The sequence below is a fragment of the Capra hircus genome, chromosome 23 (genome assembly GCF_001704415.2).
Source record: "Capra hircus breed San Clemente chromosome 23, ASM170441v1, whole genome shotgun sequence".
Classification (NCBI taxonomy): domain Eukaryota; kingdom Metazoa; phylum Chordata; class Mammalia; order Artiodactyla; family Bovidae; genus Capra; species Capra hircus.
In genome coordinates this window covers 15326623-15344613 of record NC_030830.1, presented here as the reverse complement: position 1 = coordinate 15344613, position 17991 = coordinate 15326623, and the positions used below count along the sequence as shown (strand labels likewise).

Here is a 17991-nt window from a genome sequence, read left to right as displayed (position 1 = left end):
GCTCGCGGCTTCCGGGAGGCGCCGGGGTCGGATAAATACATCCCGGGCGCGCGGGGATCGCCGAGCCGCCCGCGCCGCGCGCCGCGCCCCGCAGAGCTCCGCCGGCCGACCCCGCCACCGCGCCGCTCCTCCTCCTCGAGCGCGCCGCGCGCGGAGCCGCGGAGAGCGGCGGGCTCGGCCGCCGGCGCCCGGGCCGCTGAGCCGATGAGCGGCGGCGGCTGAGGGCCGCGGCCTCTGCCCGCCCTCCGCCCGGCGCCCGCCGGGGCCGCAGCCGGGGCGCGGGTGGCCGGCCATGGGGGCGCAGTGACGCGCGCGGCGGCTGATCTTCCCTGCGAGCGGCGGGCCCTGCTCGGCGGCGGCGGCGGCGGCGGCGGGCCCGCGCGCTCTGCCCGGGGCCCCGCGGGAGCCTCCGCCGCGCTCTATGCGCCTCTGCGGGCGCCGCGGGCCCGGGCCATGGCGATAGACCGGCGGCGCGAGGCGGCGGGCGGCGGGCCCGGGAGGCTGCCGCCAGCGGCCGAGGAGAACGGCGCCTTGCCGCCCGGGGACGCGGCGGCCTCGGCGCCCCTCGGGGGACGCGCGGGCCCCGGCGGCGGCGGTGACATCCAGCCGCTGCCCGCGCCGCACGCCGCCGGCGGCCCGCACCCGAGCCTCCTGTTGCTGGACTACGACGGGTCGGTGCTGCCCTTCCTCGGGGGCCTGGGCGGCGGCTACCAGAAGACCCTCGTGCTGCTCACCTGGATCCCCGCGCTGTTCATCGGCTTCAGCCAGTTCTCGGACTCCTTCCTCCTGGACCAGCCCAACTTCTGGTGCCGCGGGGCCGGCAAGGGCGCCGAGTCGGCGGGGGTCACGGCCACGGGCCGGTGGGACGGCGGCGACCTGGCCAACGGGACCAGCCCCCCGACCACCCTCTTCCCCGCCGCCCCCTGGGGGACAGCGGGCCCCCTCGGCAACGGCAACGGCAGCGGCGCGGACGGGGGCGAGGCGCCGCCCCTACCGTCCCCCCCGGACAAGGGGGACAACGCCTCCAACTGCGACTGCCACGCGTGGGACTACGGCATCCGCACAGGCCTGGTGCAAAACGTGGTCAGCAAGGTAAGGGCAGCGACCGCGCCGGCCCCTCGTCCCCCTCGCGAGCGAGCGCCTTGCCCTCCGCGGTCCCCGCGCGCTCTGCAGAGGGGGTCCTGCGGCTGTGCGCGCCCGCGTGTCCACGGCCTCCCGTGGGCTCGCCCTCCTTGCGTCCCCCAGACAGAGGTGCGCGGCCGGACTCCCGCAACCCTCTGCGGTGGCGCTGCCTCCGGACTCCAAGGGGCACCCCAACTCTCGTCCCCGCTGGCACACACGCAAGGGGCGCCCCTCCCTCTGCGAGGGAGCGAGCTTCCCTCCCCCACCCTGGAGCTGTCACTTCGTTCGGGCAGGGATGGCCCGCGGAGGGCGAGAGGCTGATCTGTGAGCCGCTGGCCCTAAGGACCTGGCCCTAAGGATGCGCCTCTCTCAAGGTCTGCCCGCTGGAGCCAGGCCCCGGGCTCAGCCCTTTGCCGGCCCGCTGCGCCGAGTCTCCCCCAGAGAACCAGCCCCACCAGAGTCGCCCCTATGCCTAGGCGTTCTTCCTGGCAGACCGCAGCCATCCCCCGCTGGCTCTGGAAACTGACTAAAGCTGAGGGAAGAGCCCAAGCTGGGGCCAGAGAAAGAAACGGCTCCTGAAATTCCCTTTCCCTGTCCCCAAGCTCAGTCCTCCCCAGAGGCTGGGGTATTTACTTCCGGTTGGAGTTTGCCACCCCTGTTCCTGAGAAAGCAGACACCTCTGGAGTATAGGAAGGGTGCTGAGTCTGCGCTGTTCTGGGACAACCGGGCTCTCACACAGCAGCCCTCTTGTCCTGGCGTTGAGATCAGATCCTGGTCAGCCTCAGCTTAACATGGACTTGCTCCAGCCCAGGGGTCCCCTCTAGCCGAGGTCCTGCATCCTGGGAGACAGAACAGAATGTCTGCGAGAGACGTGTGGCCTGCACAAAGATGGAGAATGGGCACTGCTAGGAAATTAACACCCAAGACACCTGCATGTTGTCTGGATTTCTTAACGTGTCAGAGAGGCCTTGGGCCAGTGTGCCGAACAACTTGTGATGTTTTGTTCCTTGTGTGTCTTGAACAACTAATTTGCATTTCAAAGTAAATGTGGATCTTTCTCCCACTTCCGTGCAATTCTGGGCAGAGTTTGAAACGCTTTGCTTAAATGCAAGACTGAAATTTGATGGTCTATAATCATCCATGGGCATGTATTCCTTCTTTCCCCGAAACGTGTGTTAGTAAACAGTTGTGCCTCATGGATGTGTAAGATGAAACTCTTACATCATCATAACCATTGTCTTCGGCTTGTACCAGCCTGGTGAGAAGTGATCTGGCCTCTGGGAACTGTTGGATTACCTGTTAATAGGGAGTGTCTTCTAGCTTGTTCACCTTGAGCCCCCCGCCCCCCGTCAGCCTATCCTCTGCCAGGGCGTTTCTGTGACCGTTTCTCATCCATGGAGGTCAATATCTGTCTTTTGTTTACCAGCAGGAAAAATGAAGAACGTTGAGTATCTTAACACTGTTTGTTTGTCTGTGAAAGCACGCGTTTGCAACACTGTCAAATACTTTGAGCCTCTTTCTACAGAAGGGGAGGAATAACGGAGATCAAAGCAGATGCATGTACAGAGTGATCTGTCCCGGGGTGACAGGGGAGGCCAACTTGGAGTTAGGAGGTGGGACAGAGAATTGTTAGCCTAGCGGTGCTGTGGATGGTGGGAGGAGACAACTACAACCGTCCTTGAAAGCAGGCTCTGCGGGCACCTCGGGGAGCTGGACAGGTGTTCCAGGCGAGTGATCGAGGGGCTCACATATGCGCAGTGTGGTTTGGGGTGCCTGTTGTGTCTGCTCCGTGCAGCTGAAAGGGCAGTCCAGGAGATGCAGACTTGGGGACAGTAGGGAGAGAGACATTTCCCTGTAAGACCAAGACTAAAAAGGACATATTGATTTTCACGCACAAATAGGATCTAAATAAAGGTCTGTCCTTCCACGGTGTTCCGTTCCATAACCGATGCTCTCAAGAACCTTTTAAGCACATTCTGGCAGTGCTAAGGCCGGCCGTCTCCTCTGCGGGCCGTGCCTCCTGGATCCTGAATCAGATGGACGGAGGTGGAGCGCATCCTGGGTGGGTGCCGGCTCCAGGGTTGGGGGCCTGGAAGCTTGGCTTGCCTGTGGGTAGAGTTGGCAGCCTCTCCTGTCAGTGGAAGTGCAGGGTCTGAGGAGTGCCCTCTGGTGCCCTCCTCCCCAGCGGAGTGCCAAGGTCTTCCCACTCAAAGAAGCCCGTGCTGGGTTTCTGTCATTTGGCTTCCCTTGGCAAGCGTGTGCCCCTCCCTGCCCCAGAGGCCCTGTCCTCTCCCCGGGTGTTAGGTGGGGAGGGGGCTCCTTGCTCTTCCTTATATTGTTGTACACAATGGTGTTGTTGTTCAGTTGCTCGGTCACATCCGACTCTGTGCAACCCCATGGACTGCAGCACGCCAGGCTTCCCGGTCCTTCACCGTCTCCTGGAGCTTGCTCAAACTCAAGTCCATCGAGTTGGTGATGCCATCCAACCATCTCATCCTCTGTCGTCCCCTTCTCCTCCTGCCTGCAACCTTTCCCAGCATCAGGGTCTGTTCCAATGAATCGGCTCTTTGAATCTGGTGGCCCAAGTATTGGAGCTTCGGCATCAGTCCTTCCAATGAATATATTACATTATATTAAATATATGTTATAGATATATACCATTAATATATACATATCATATATTGTCCTTTCTGTTACAGGGGCTCCCCACCTCTGTGCCACAGACCAGTACCTCCTCTCAGATCAGTAGCAGCACTAAATTAGTAATAAAGGGCCCAATGAATGCAATGCACTTGAATCATCCCCAAACTTGCCCCAGGCTGTGGAAAATTGTCTTCTACAAAATCAGTCCCCGGTGTGAAAAAGGCTGGGGACCACTGGGTTATACAGGCTAGGATAGCCTCTACACACGTGAAACTGCCAGGCCAGGAGGAGCTCCAGGCTGTTAGAGTTCGGAGGGGCCTTGGAGCGGACAGACCTGCATCCCCTCCAGGCAGCATCCCCGGCGGGGCTGTCCCTCGCTGAGAGCCCCTCGCGAACTAGCAGCCCACTTCTCAGCTGCTCTTCCGACAGAAAGACGTGCTTTTTGGCAGCGACAACAAGGATCATCTCACGCCTGTTTGCGCAGCATTCTCTGCCGAACGATTCTTCTTCCTTCGTGTCACACCTGCTCAGACATCTGAGCGTGCAAGGGCTGGGTTCTTTCCTGGCTAGGAAATTTCCAGCTCCTTCAGTCCTTCCGTAAGGAACAGAATTTGCCCTTCTGATGGCTCCACGCGGCCTGCGTGTCTCTTAAGCAGACCACTCAGGACATGGCTGGCAGGCGCATACAACCCTGATCTGTTCTGATCAGAATCTTCCACTCACGAAGTTCATAGTCAGCGTGTGAAGGCTTTCAGTAGACGCGTCATCTGTCTACCTTGAGGCCACGGTCACCAAAGCTCGATGAGATCCTGTCCAGGCAGGGATTTCTAAGCCAGTGCCCGTGTGGTGTGCTTGCTAGTTTCGGATTGCTAGATCTCTCCTGTTAGGATCTTTGTTCATTTTTACCTTATTTCTGTTTTTGTAAATTTCTGTTCTTTGCCTTGGTGCCTGGTGTTTCGGGTGGTGCCTTCAAAATAATGGGTTGATGCCACCTTTGTGCTGCCCTGTAAAGCCTTCAAAGCATTTTCACGTGTTACTGCCTTTGATTAAGAATGTTGAGCCGTCCAAGACCAGTCTTAACACTGTGTGGTCTTGAGTTTTAAGTCGGCTCACCAGCCTTGAGTGGACCACGAAGTTGGTCCTCAACTTCCACATGCTCTTGACTGCTCTTCCTTTTGTCCCCAGCCACGTAGGAAGATTGTCACGCTTAACACAGCTCTGCTGAGTTTAAAACACTCCTCTCGATAATTTGCATGAATCCTGTATTGTTCAGAGGGAACCCTTGTTGGTTTCTAATGCTCTCCACTTCCTTGAACAACCCTTAGAATTTTGCCTAAAATCAGTGTCAGTAATACTTGCTAAGCTTCTCTCTCTTCCTGTACGTGAAATTTAAGATGTTTGTTTATCTCACATTCTGATATTTTTTTCAGTTTGCCAAGAATTCTCATAGATTGCTGGCTTTTCTCCTGTGTACCCTGAGAGTTGTTTAAATATCCCAGGAAGTAACTTGACTTCTTTTTCTGGGGCCCAAGACTAGAAGTTCTTTAAAGGGGCTCTGTACAACTAGGATGGAAAATAATTGCAATGTCCTCACAATAGGAATAGTTTAAGAAAGGACTCAGCTTAGGTCATCCTGGTGTGGTTTGGTTTTGTTTGCCCGCTGTATGCAACGCAGCAGTGACCATCTCTGTGCGTGTTTTGTTCCGTTTTGTTTTGTTTTAAGAAATTGACTGTAATAAAAAAAATGTGCCCACATGGAACCGAACATAAAGAATAAAAGCAAGATTTCTCACCATCTCTGCCTCTAAGTTCCCTCTTCAAAAGCAACCATGGTTACGGTTTATGTGTTCTTCCAAAAATATTCTATTTTCATTTATATCTATCTTCTCTCCTAAACCTTACCATATCCTAGGCACTGTTTCATGTTTCTTGATCACCTTGTGTGGGGGGGAGGGTGTTCATCAGTACCTGGAGGCGCCTCACTGGTTTTCTGTGTAACAAGTGAACAGGTCGCCTTCCGGAGGGGCCTTTTGGTTATTATGTAACATATAGTGAAATTCTGCACACTGTGAAACTTAGAAGTGGAGGCTGTGTTTTTATTTTGATAGATGTTGTCAAAGTACTCTCCAGAGAGATCTTATTGCCAGTTCACACTTGCATTGGTTAGCTGGGAGGCCCGTCCCCCAGCCCACCCGGGGCTTGTCTCTAAAGGAGAAACTGTCTGTGACCTTTCTTGCAATTTGCGTTCTCTTCTTAGGAGGGAGGTTAAACATCTCTGAAAATCCTCAAGCCTTGTCTTTCCTCTTCTTTGAACTGCGTCTTCACATCCCTTTTGTGTGTGTCTTTGGGGGCGGGGGGCATTATTTTCTTCCTGGTTTACAGAAGGGCCTTATGCGTAAAGTGAATTAAGTGTTGGGATGTTTTGTGGACGTTTTTTCCCCACAGGGTGTTGCTTGTCTTTTGATTTTGTTTATGGCGTTTGCATCACGCACAGGCTTTTGGTTCGGATCGTGTCAAATGAATTTCTCATGGTTTCTGGGTTTTGTGTTAGACTTAGGGCTTCTATAATCCTGGAATATCAGGGAAAAAAACATTGTCTTCTAATATTTTTATGATCTCAGTACTTTTTTGATTTGGTGGTGTAGGGTCAGATTTGCTTCTTTTGAGCTATATTAGGGTAAATTACTGGGAAGGAAAACAAATGTTAGGTCAGCGGGTATAGCAGCTTTTCTCGAAGGTTTTTGGCTTGCTCGTGACAAGCTCCTCTGCTCAGAATCCGGCCTGGTCCTCCCTGACGGGCAGACTGGAAGTTGCAGTTACTGAGCAGCTCTTCCATCTTCTGGGGGACGGTGCTCATCCCAGACCTCACCTCTCCTTCATCCTCTCTGGATCAGCTGCACAACCTCTTGTCTTCAGCGTGTTTTTACAAGTCTCAGTTCATCTTGGCCTTCAGTCCCAGGTAGTACTGAGTCAACAGTTGATGTCATTTATGGGGTGGGGAGGGAGGTGGGAAGGGGGTTCAGGATGGGGGACACATGTACACCCGCGGCTGATTCATGCGATGTGTAGGAAAAACCACCACAGTATTGCAAAGTAATTAGCCTCCAATGAAAATAAATAAAGTAATTTTAAAACAAAGTTGATGCCATTTAAGAACAGAGGATGAGATGGATGGGTAGCATCATGGACTCAATGGACATGAATGTGAGCAAACTCCGGGAGATGGTGAAGGACAGGGAAGCTTGGCGTGCTGCCGTTCATGGGGTCAAAGAGTCCAAAGAGTCAGACACGACTGATCGACTGAACAACAACAAGATCACGCTGGACCCTGAATGTCCGTCCTGGCGGGGAGCTGGCTGGACCACACGGTCAGGGTGCAGGGCTGGCGGCTGGGAGCTGGCCGCCGAGAGAGCGTTGGCCCCGTGGACACCTGCAGGCACTGCACACCTGGGCTTACTTTTCTTCTTTGAAGCCGTTGTTGGGCAATCAGCAGGCGCCTGAGTGTGACCCTGGGCCATTCCTCTCTTTTTTTCCCTAACCTCCCCCACCCCCGTCCTCCCTTCCGCAGGCCAGGCGTTGTGCTCTGTGCGGGGGATACAGCGCCAGGCGGAAATAGCGCAGGTCCCACCGAGCTGATAGACTAAGGAGCGAGGCGCACCTTAACTAATCGTCGTGACTTTTTAATTACAAACTGAGCTGAGTGCACAGAAAGAAAGGGAAGTGAGAGAGATCGAGAGCAGAGCGCCTGGTCCAGGCGGACTGGCCTCGCATTGAGACTGAGGCCTGAGATGCTGAGAGGCGGGGCGGGGCGGTGGGGGCGGGGGTGAGTGCGCGTGGGTCTTTCCCTTGGAAAGCAAGTGGCTTCTGCAAGGGCCCTGGGGCCTTTGGGAGCCTGGGTCTGCAGGGCGGCCCAGAGCACAGGCCGGGGTGACTCACAGTCACAAGATGAGTTCAGCCGGCTGAGAGAGGGGCTGGAAAGGCAGGCGCCCAGGGAAGGCCTGTGGGGTGAGATGGGGGCTGGGGTCGACCCTGCTTGGGGCCCCGCAGACGGGTGGCAGGGAGGCTGGGCCTGCTTTTCCTGCTGGAGGGAGGCTGCCGACCCCAGGAGGGGCCTGAAGGGGAGCTGTGGAGAAGCCCCCTGGCCAGCAGGTCCACAGCAGGCCTTGGACATGTGGGCCTGACCCAGCCCCAGCGCTGCTGATAGGAGAAGCACCGGCCTTGGAGAGTTTCAGCATTTTCTCTTGCCCTCTGGCTCCAAAGGGGAGGCTGCTAAGTAAATTTCCCCGAGGTTGAGGGCCCTGAAAAGGGAAGCCACTGGCTAGCGTGGGGTTCATTCAACCAGCTTCACCCACGCCCAGCGCCCGGCATGGGTGAAAGGCTGACCTGGGCTGACTGTGGTGTTATCTACAAGTCTGAAGTTCAGTTCGGGGAGGAGGAGGCGGGAGGTCATTGGCATGTCCAGAGCTGGAGCCACTGGGTTAGAATCTCTCATCCATTCCCCCTGAGGGTGTGCCTGCCTCGGCCTGGGGCCCCATCTGGGGGATGGGGCTGATGGGGGGAGCCTGCCCTTTATCTTCACCTCTACCGGCCAATCCGCGGTGGGGTCCTGCTGCTGCCTGAGGGTCGCGGCGGCTGGGGGCTGTTACTGTGGCTTCCTGTAGCAGGCCGTGCAGACCTGGCGGGCAGCTTCCCTGGTCTTTGCTCCTTCTGGCTTCTGAGCCTGTTTCCTGGAGCCCTTCCCTCCTCCGTCAGCCTGCTGGTCCCTGTTCCTCCTTTAGATCCGCCCGGTCTGCACGCAGTGCCCCCAGGACTGGCCGTGTGTCTGCACTTCTCCCCACTAGAGGTGTACCTTTCACCCACTGAGTCCTCACCACGAACATCAGCTCGCCTGAGCTCATGTCATGCAAAGACTGCTGGTCTCTGGTTTGACAGGGAGGTTATGACCCATTCATCTGTAGGACCTTCATGGGTAGAGAGGGCTCAGGGCTGCCCGCCCTGCCAGGCTGCCATGGGACAGAATGGGAGCAAGCCCCCCACCCTCCGGGAGGCACCTGGAAATCTTAGATTCCTTTCCTCCTCATCTGTGGGGTGAGGACTGGCTGAACAAGTCAGGTCAGAAATGCTTAGATGGGGAGGAGGTGATAGACCACACCTGGACGGGCAGTTGATTCTGTGGCAGTTCCAGCGCGTCTCTCGCCTCCGCCAGGAAACTGATGACACGGGGAGCCAGGTGCTCCTTTCAGACTGGCTGCCCCGGTCCAGGGGGCCGGAGGGGGCCGGCCAAGAGGGGCCTCTGGGGAGTTTGCCTGAAAGACCCCTGAAGGGGCTGGTTGGTATTTGTGGTTCTCGTGTGAAGACAGAGCAGGTCTGTGGCCACAGGGCCCAGGAATCTGACAAAGCAGAGGAGCTTTCTGGCCGCCTGGTGGGTGGGTGGAAGAGTGGGGAGGCTTCCTTGCCTCCACTGAGGCCCTGGGTCAGAAATCTAAGTGCATGCCCTTCGATGGAAGACAGTGTTCTGAGTTTGGAAGCCTGGTTGGCTGTGCTGGGTGGAAACGGATGGAGAGAAAATGGAATTTTAAACAGAGGCAGAGGGTAACCTGAGCCCTGACTGCAAGGAAGATCAGGGGAGGTGACTTCAGGGCTGGTGCAAGCAGGGAAAGGGCCAGATCCCGCCTCGAGTGGTGTTCCTGGTTCTTTCTGCCGGAGGCCTTGATCTGACCTTGGTGGTCCACGGACCTGCGATCTCTGCCTGTCTCAGTGTTTACCCGCTGCTGGTCACTATGTAGGGGCTGACCTGCCCCAGACAAGTGAGCTGGACATTCAGAAGCCTGTGTTTCTGGGAAAGGGGGCAGGGTTATGGGCTGGTTGAAGTGGGGTTCCCCTACGACAAATGGTTGCTGTTCTAGAATACCGCCAGTGGGCTCTTGGGTCCTCACTTGCACAGATGAAGTGCTGACACGCCCTATCGTCTCAGGACTCGTCTGGTTCCAAGAAATGAAACAAATCTCCAAGGATGTTGATTAACAAAACAGAGAAGAAATTGGGTGGAAAAATGCAGAAATGGCTGAGGAAACCCAGGGTGGGATCTGAGAGCAGAAAGTGGGGCAGGGGGCTGTTTCAGGGGCCCTGCCACCACCTTCAGCCTTTCGGAAGCCACGTCAGCTTCTCCTGGAATTGGCTCCCCTCCACCCCCTCAAGACTGGATGCTGCTCACCTGGTCTTGGGTCAGGCAATGGCCAGCGTGGGCCTCCGTCCAACGCTGGATTCCTGGGTGCAATTCTTATGTCCACTCAGGGCCGAGGAGGCAGGTTTCAGAACACAGGGTGCAGTTACCCAGGGTGGGGGACCCTTCCAGAGCTTCTGACAGGAGACAAGAGTCGCTGTTCTTTTTTGGGGTGAAAGGGACTAGCTGCTGCTGCTAAGAGATGGCTCTTCTTGGCAATGAATGGAGGATAAATGAATATTGATGCTTTCAGACAAAGTTGTCTTCTTCCCGGAGACTCAGGATGTAATCTACCTGGCTCCTTAAGCTTGGTGTGGAATCGGCAGGACCATGCTTCCGGAGGCTTTTTTTCTGGAAATAGGTGTAGATGGCCTCAGCTGTTAGCTCCAGGTCAGAGGGGCTTGGAGCAAGCCCCTGGACAGGCATTGGAACGTGCAGCCCAGCGTTGCCCCCACCCCTGCCCCTCAGGGCGGGTCTGCAAACCTTTCTTCTACTCACAACCAGCCACGTAACTTGCAAGAGGAAAACGCAGGGCCTTTTGTTCATATGGTTCCCAAGACAAAGATGGCAACCACAGAGCCGGAAGCCAAATGCAGCCCTCCTGGGCTGGCCCTGGGGGCTGTGCACCCGTCCCTGTCCACGGAGCCAGCGGTCAGCGCTGCGAAGCCCGGCAAGCGTCCCCCTGCCCTCCCGCCTCTCGCCTCCCAGTTCCACATCCTTCTGCTTCTGCTTTTCCTTCTCTGTGTTCGCGTCTTTTTCTCGCTGTCTTGCAGTGAAAGTATGACTCACTTTTGGGGGGCCTGTGTCTGGGGGCACGGCCCTAACCTGTTGAGCTCTGAGTGTCTAGTTAGCAGGGGGCCTGCAGCGCTCCGAGGGGCCGGGAGGCTCCCTGCCCTGGAAACCCGGCTGCTCAGAGAAGTGAGACAGTTTCCTTATCTGAGCAGCGGACCCACCGCTGAGTCACAGGGGCCGGTGGGGAGGGATGCTGGTTAAGTGTTTGTCAGCTTTTTTTTTTTTCTCTTTCAGTGGGGAAGAGGGTCAGTCTTCGTATAACTTAATTCCTGCCGGCGGACGGTCACATTTTACGTTCAATGACGACAGTGCCGGTGTTAGCCGGCCGCCAGCCTCCAGGGGTCATGTTAAACGATGGGTGGTTATGCACTCAGCCCCGTAATTTGCGCTGCAGACTGTTTCCTCCCAGATTAGATTAAAAGCCGCTTTTCCTGTGTGTTTAAAAGATGCTTTCCTTTGGGTAGTATAGTCGTTTTCACAACAGGGACTCTTCCAATCCAAGGGCGCGGTGTGTCTCCCCGTCTGCCTGTGCTGTCTCTGGTTTGTTCCGCCAGTGTCTCATAGTCTTCTATATACCGTTTTGTCTCTCGTTAGGTAGGTTTATCCCTAGGGGTTGTCTTCTTTTTGTTGCAGTGGTGGATGGGATTGTTTTCTTAACTTCTCTGTCTGATTTTTTATTGTTAGTATATAGGAATGCAAGGGGTTTCTGTGTGTTAGTTTTATATCCTGCGACTTTGATATATTCGTTGATTAGTTCTACTAATTCTCTGGTGGAGTCTTTCAGGTTTTCTATGTATAATATCATGTCATCTGCAAATAGGGTTTTCCTTCTTCTTACTCAATCTGGATTCCTTTTATTTCTTTTTCTTGTCTGATTGCTGTGGCTAGGACTTCCAAAGCTATGTGGAATAACAGTGGCAAGAGTGGGCACCCTTGTCTTGTTCCTGATCTCGGGAGAAATGCTTTCAGGTTTTCACCACTGAGAATGATGTTTGCTGTGGGTTTGTTGTACACGGCCTTTATCATATTGAGGTAGGTTCCTTCTTTGCCTGTACTACCCAAAGTAATCTATAGATTCAGTGCAATTTGTATTAAACTACCAATGGTATTTTTCACAGGAGTAAAACAAAAAATTTCACAGTTTGTATGGAAACACCTAGGACCCTGAATAGCCAAAGCAACCTTGCAAAAGAAGAATGGACCTGAGGAATCAACCTTCCTGACTTCTCTCTATACTGCAAAGCTACAGTTATTAACAAACTATGGTATTGGCACAAAAAACAGAAATATAGACCCATGGAATGAGATAGAAAGCCCAGAGATAGACCCATGCACCTATGGGCATCTTATCATTAACAGAGGAGGCAAGAGTATACAATGGAGAAAAGACAGCCTCTTCAATAAGTGGTGCTGGGTAAACTGGACAGCTACGTGTAAAAGAATGGAGCCAGAACACTTCCTAACACCACACACAAAGATAAACTCAAACTGGATTAAAGATTTAAATGTAAGGCCCCAAACTGTAAAGCTCTTAGAGGAAAACATAGGTACATTCTTTGACATATATCATAGCAAGATCCTCTGTGACCCACCTCCTAGAGTAATGGAAATAAAACCAAAAGCAAACAAATGGGACTTAAAAGCTTTTGCAGCAAAGGAAACAATAAACAAGATTAAAGGACAACCCTCAAAATGGGAGAAAATAGCTGTAAGTGAAACAACTGACAAAGAATTAATCTCCAGAACATACAAGCAGCTTTATACCAAACAACCCAATCAAAAAATGGTTAGAAGGCCTAAACAGACATTTCTCCAAAGAAGACAGACAGATGGCAAGCAAATACATGAAAGATTCTAAGCACTGATCATTATCAGAGAAATGCAAGTCAAAACTACCATGAGGTATTAGCTCGCCCCCGTCAGAATGGCCATCATTAAAATAATCTACAAACAGTAAATGCTGGAGAGGATGTGGAGCAAAGAAACCCTGAATGTGACTTGATACAGCCACTATGGAGAACAGTACGGAGAGTCCTCAAAAAGCCAGAAAGAGAACTGCCACATGACCCAACAATCCCACCGCTGGGCATATACCCTGAGAAACCATAATGGAAAGAGAGGCATGTACCACGATGTTTGTTGCAACACTTTTTACAGTAGCTAACACATGGAAGCAACCTACATGTCCGTCGATGGATAAATAGATACAGAAATTATGGTACATGTATACAATGGAATATTACTCAGCTATGAAAAAGGATGCATTTGAGTCGGTCCTAATGAGGTGGATGGAACTCAAGCCTATTTTATAGAGTGACTAAGTCAGAAAGACAAATCTTGTATATGTCAACACACGCATATGAAATCTAGAAAGATGGTCCGGCCGAACCTATTTGCAGGGCAGCAGTGGAGACGCAGACATAGAGGGCAGACCCGCGGACCCTGGGGGCGGGAGAGGCCGGGGTGAGTCGAGAGAGCACCGCGTGTAAGAGGGAGAGCGCTGCTGTGCTCCGTGACAACCTAGAGGGGAGGGATGGGCTGGGAGGCGGGGGGAGGCGCAAGAGGCAGGGGACACATGGATGCCTATGGCTGATTCATGTTGACTGTGGCAGAAACCAGCACAACACATAGAGCAATTATCCTCCACCTGGAGGATTATAGGAAGATTGTAAGTATGTATCGTGATCCCAATTATTGGTGTACGTGTTTATCAGCAGGGAGATGGATCAAAGTGTCTGCAGAGTGACGTCTGTGTGAGGGGATCATGAATGATCACGGTTTCCCTCTTTTCATCTCTATTAAAAATGAGATTAAAAATGATAAAAATATTCCCTGATCAACAGGGAATATTAAGTGTATATAATAAAGTGCGACTGTGTGCTTAAAAAAAAAAAAAAAGATGCTTTACAAATTGGGCACTCTTGGTGGCTTCTTCCTGAGGCATCCCACTATTCCCAAATGGACACACATGAGCGTTTGCAGAAAACACAAAGTCCTTGTCCTACTTTAAAACTTTTTTCATAACTGTGCTGAAACCTTTATAACTTAAAGTTGGCCATTTGAGCCCTTGTGAGTGCACAGTTTGATGTCACTGAGGCCGTCACCGTGCTGTGTGACCGTCACCTCCACCCCCTCCAGAACTTTCTCATCTTCCCAAACTGAACCTCTGTCCCCATCAAACACCAGCTCCCTGTCCCCCAGCCCCTGGGCCCCACCCTCTACTTTCTGTGAATTGACTATTCAGCACCTCATGTAAGTGGAATCATTCTCCGTCCTCATGGGGGTGGGGGGTGAGCTGAAATAGTTCTCGGATGCAGAGGACGGAACCGCAGGTCAGCTCAGGCCAGCTCAGGCCCGACGTCCTGTTTCTAGGAGCTGCTGAGGACCGTGCCGAGCCCTGAGATGCATCTCAACCAGCGGCTCATCATGCTGGGCCCCATCCTGTCTTTAAGCCAGTGTTTTCCAGACCTGTTTGTCAGAGTCTTTTCTTCCAGTGAAAGGTCCGTGAGGACAGAGTCGGTCTTTCAGGACCCAGGATCGCAGGCGCGCCTGGGGAGCCCTGGGGAGCGCCTGCAGACCCCAGCATCCGCTGTTGCAAAGGTCCTCAGGCATCTCCACGTGGGCGGTTCCTCCCTGGGGGACATGTAGGTGTCACATCGGAGGGCAGGGTGCTGGCGACTCCCGGGGGCAGGGCACTGCTCTGTGTGCCGAGGGCTCAGGTCCCGGCGAGTGTAGATGCCCACCCAACAGATGGCCGGGGGCAGCCCAGCTGAGACCGCGGCTCCCTGGGAACTCGGGTCCGAGCTGCAGAGAGGCCGGGAATGGCCCTCAGCCTCGGGGAGGGGCATGTGCGGCTCTGAGAGCCGTCAGCGAGGCTCGGTCCGCGCGGCCAGCCTGCCCTGGGGAGGCACGTTGTGAAACACCAGCTGGCCCAGTTTACCTGGAAACGGATGTTGGCAACAAGTCCGCCCCTGACTAAACATGCCCTTTAAACCTCTGCTTAGAATAGTGGTTAACTACTTGTAAAGGAAACATTTATTTGCAAGTAACAGGTATTTATTTTTAAAATGGTCCTAATTCAGACCAGTCTTTTCCGTAATTCCCATTGAGGTGGTTTGATAGTGTTTTCAGCGGCCGGAAACGAGCGGCCCCCTGCGAGGCCGGAACCCGGCATGAGCGAGCACCGTTCACGGTGTCAGAGCTGCGATCAGGGTGACCCCCTCTCTCCCAGCACAGGCGGTGAACCTGCCGCCGTCCAGGTGTGACGTCGCCTGCCACACGTGTGCCTCTGAGACTCACCCTTGGAGGGTCTCCACAGCTGCTGGCGTGGGGTCCCTCCACTGGCTGGAGCCCACTGCCCACTTTGGGGAGGCTCGGAGCCATGGCTTCGCCCCCAGTGAGATCTTTCCCTCCTTAGACGCTCACCGTGCTGTCCGTCTGTCCCGCTCACTGTCCTTCTGAGGGTCTGTGCTCAGCGTCCTGATAGGAAGAACTATCCGGGGCTGCTGGTGTGGAGGCCTCGCAGGGCGTTCTGGGGCTGGAGTGCGTCTTCGCGCTCGTAGAGGTAACTTTCCAGTAGGAAATAAAGATGCCTCGGTCCGCGGTCACCCGCAGAGACACAGAGTACAGAGAGACAACGGCTCGCCTGGAAGCTTCTGGAGCTGTCACGTGGTGGGCGACTCCTAGGCTCCAGGGTAGCATTTTTTATTTCATCGTGATAGAAGTTTCACTTTTAATGCTTTCTCTGGAAAGTCCCAGAAGAAGCCACTTTTCAAAAATGGGTATTATCAAGGTTATGAGGCTGTTTTGAGTTTTTTTGGGCGTTTGTGTGTCTGCAGATAACAAGTCTGGATTGAATTGTGGTTTAGGCATAAGCAGTGGTTTCTCTCCTTAATGAGTCTCTCACCTGCCATCTTATTTTTCCCCATTTGTAACTAGTCTTCCATTGACTGGAGTTTTGACCGGAGTCTCAGAGAAGTGATTACAGGAAGGCCAGTGAAGAAAGAAATCCTTGAGGCTTGGTTACGGGTCTCAGTCCAGTAGCAATTTAGGGGATGCTGGCGTGCTGCGATTCATGGGGTCGTAAAGAGTCGGACACGACTGAGCAACTGAACTGAACTGAGGTGGCCTGAGCAGGCGGGAGGGTGGGGTGACCAGGGTCTAAAGACTATTTATGCTACTGAGGTCCTCCCAGGTGGGGCTGGTGGGAAAGAACCCGCTGCCAGTGCAGGAGACACTAGAGACGTGGGTTCGATCCCTGGGTGGGGAAGACCCCCTGGAGGAGGGCATGGCAACCCACGCCAGTGTTCTTGCCTGGAGAATCGCATGGACAGAGGAGCCTGGCGGGCTACAGTCCCTGGGGTCACAAAGAGTTGGACATGACTGAAGCAACTTAGCACGCACGCCTGATACCGAGAGTAGGTTTTCAGTCTCCAAGAGGCGTTTTCCTCGCCAGGCGTGAGGCCGTGGTCTACACCCGCCTCTCCTTGGCAACCAGGTTGAGCCTGTAGGGCAGAGGCAGCAGCTGAACCCCCTCAGGTTCCCATTCACACGGGGAGGGGACCCCGGGGTCAAAGTGCAGAGGGTGTGCCGGTCCGATGTTTGCTGGGCAGCTCTGTTTGCTCGGCGCCATGCTGAGCCCATGAGTCATGCCTCTTGGACAGGGAGGGCCCGGAGAGGAGAATGGGAACAGCGTGGGTGGGGGAGCCTGAAAAGGAGGGCTGTGCTGGGTGGGGCCGTGCAGGGTGGTTTCTCCCGAGGCCTCTCTCCCTGGGTAGGGGCTGCCTCCTCCCTGGGTCCTCACAGGTCTCTCCTCTGAGTATCTGTGTCCCGATTCCCTCCTCAGTAAGGACACCGTGGGACCCCCCCCCCCCACCAATGACCTCCTCTTGACCGCTTAATCACCTCTTGATGGCTCACATGGTGAAGAATCTGCCTGCCAATGCAGGAGAAGTGGGTTTGACCCCTGAGTCAGGAAGATCCCTGGAGAAGGAAATGGCAACCCGCTCCAGCATTCTTGGCTGGAGAGTCCCACGGACAGAGGGTCCATGGGGTCGCAAAGAGTCAGACACGACTCAGAGACTAACACTGTCACCTCTTGAAAGCCTTGTGTCCAGATTCTGCCACATCTGAAGCGCTGGAGGGCAGGGCTTCCGCAGGTGGATTTTGAGGGGACAGATTCCATCCTTGTGTTGGCACGGTGACCCTCCCGACAGCGGCTTTCTCTGCGTGTCTTCACCCCGCTCTCTGCCCGGTGTGTCTCTGTGTCCACCTGTCCCCTTTTCCTAAGGACACCAGCCCCCCGGAATGGGGACCCATCCTGCTGATGTCACTTATCTTGACAGTCTCTGTGAAGCCCCTTCTCCACGTCCGGTCGTGTTCTGAGCCACCATCTCCTGTTGGGGACACAGCTCGGCCCCCGACAGGGAGCTCTCCAGGAGAGGAGAGCACGTTCTTATCCTTGCGCTGGGGTGACGGATCTTCCCCATCCGGGGATCAAAACTGGGTTTCCTGCACTGCAGGTGGACTTTTTACCGTCTGAGCCCCCAGGGAATCTCCCTCTGAACCTGAATTAAGACGCAGCACGCCCTGCGAGCGCAGCTCCGTCACCCCGCCCCGAGCAGGCGAGTCCGCCTCGGGCAGCGCAGCACTGACCCGCGGCCTCGTGTCCGCTGCTCGCCCGCGTCTCCCGTGAGCCTCGTCCACATCCCCGCCACGTCGACGGCTGCTCCTGCTCCCATGGCCTCTAACCCGTCTTCCATCGCTCTGCGCCGTGCTTGGGGTCCCCTGTCTCCGGCCGTTACGCGCAGGCTCCGTGAAGGTGAAGTTCAGAACTTAGTACGCCCTTCCTGATCCTTCTTACCTTTCAGTTCTGAGGCTTCCAAGCTGATTGACAGAATCAGAGCAGCCGGTGGGAGGCCTTGCCTTGCTTGTTATCTGGGTCAGCCTCCCTCTCTCTTCTTTCTGGGGGTCGGAAGCAGGAGTGAGGGGGTGCCTGCAGGGGAGACGCTGCAGGCTCTGGGACGCAGGGATCTACCTAGAGCTTCCCGGGTGAGCATCCTGGCCCACAGCTGCCCTGCACCCCTTGGGCGATGAGGGGGCCGGGGATGGTGCTGAGGTGGCCAGAGGAACCCCGCGGGGACCCACTGGTCCCCTGACAGCGGGGCGGGTACTACGTGGTGCTGGGGAGGGCGGAGGACCCCCACGAGGAC

General features: G+C 54.9%; 1 protein-coding gene across 3 annotated transcripts in view; it reads left to right on the top strand.

The window, feature by feature from the left end:
- Positions 439-17991, top strand: part of SLC22A23 (solute carrier family 22 member 23) — a 127611-nt gene continuing 110058 nt past the window's right edge. For 2 of the 3 annotated variants that reach the window (XM_018038804.1, XM_018038803.1), the window contains exon 1: positions 454-1092. In XM_018038804.1, coding sequence (XP_017894293.1) covers positions 454-1092 — 639 coding nt within the window. Of the gene's footprint in view, positions 1093-17991 lie in introns of all 3 variants that reach the window. The other variant, XM_018038802.1, reaches the window with a different exon arrangement.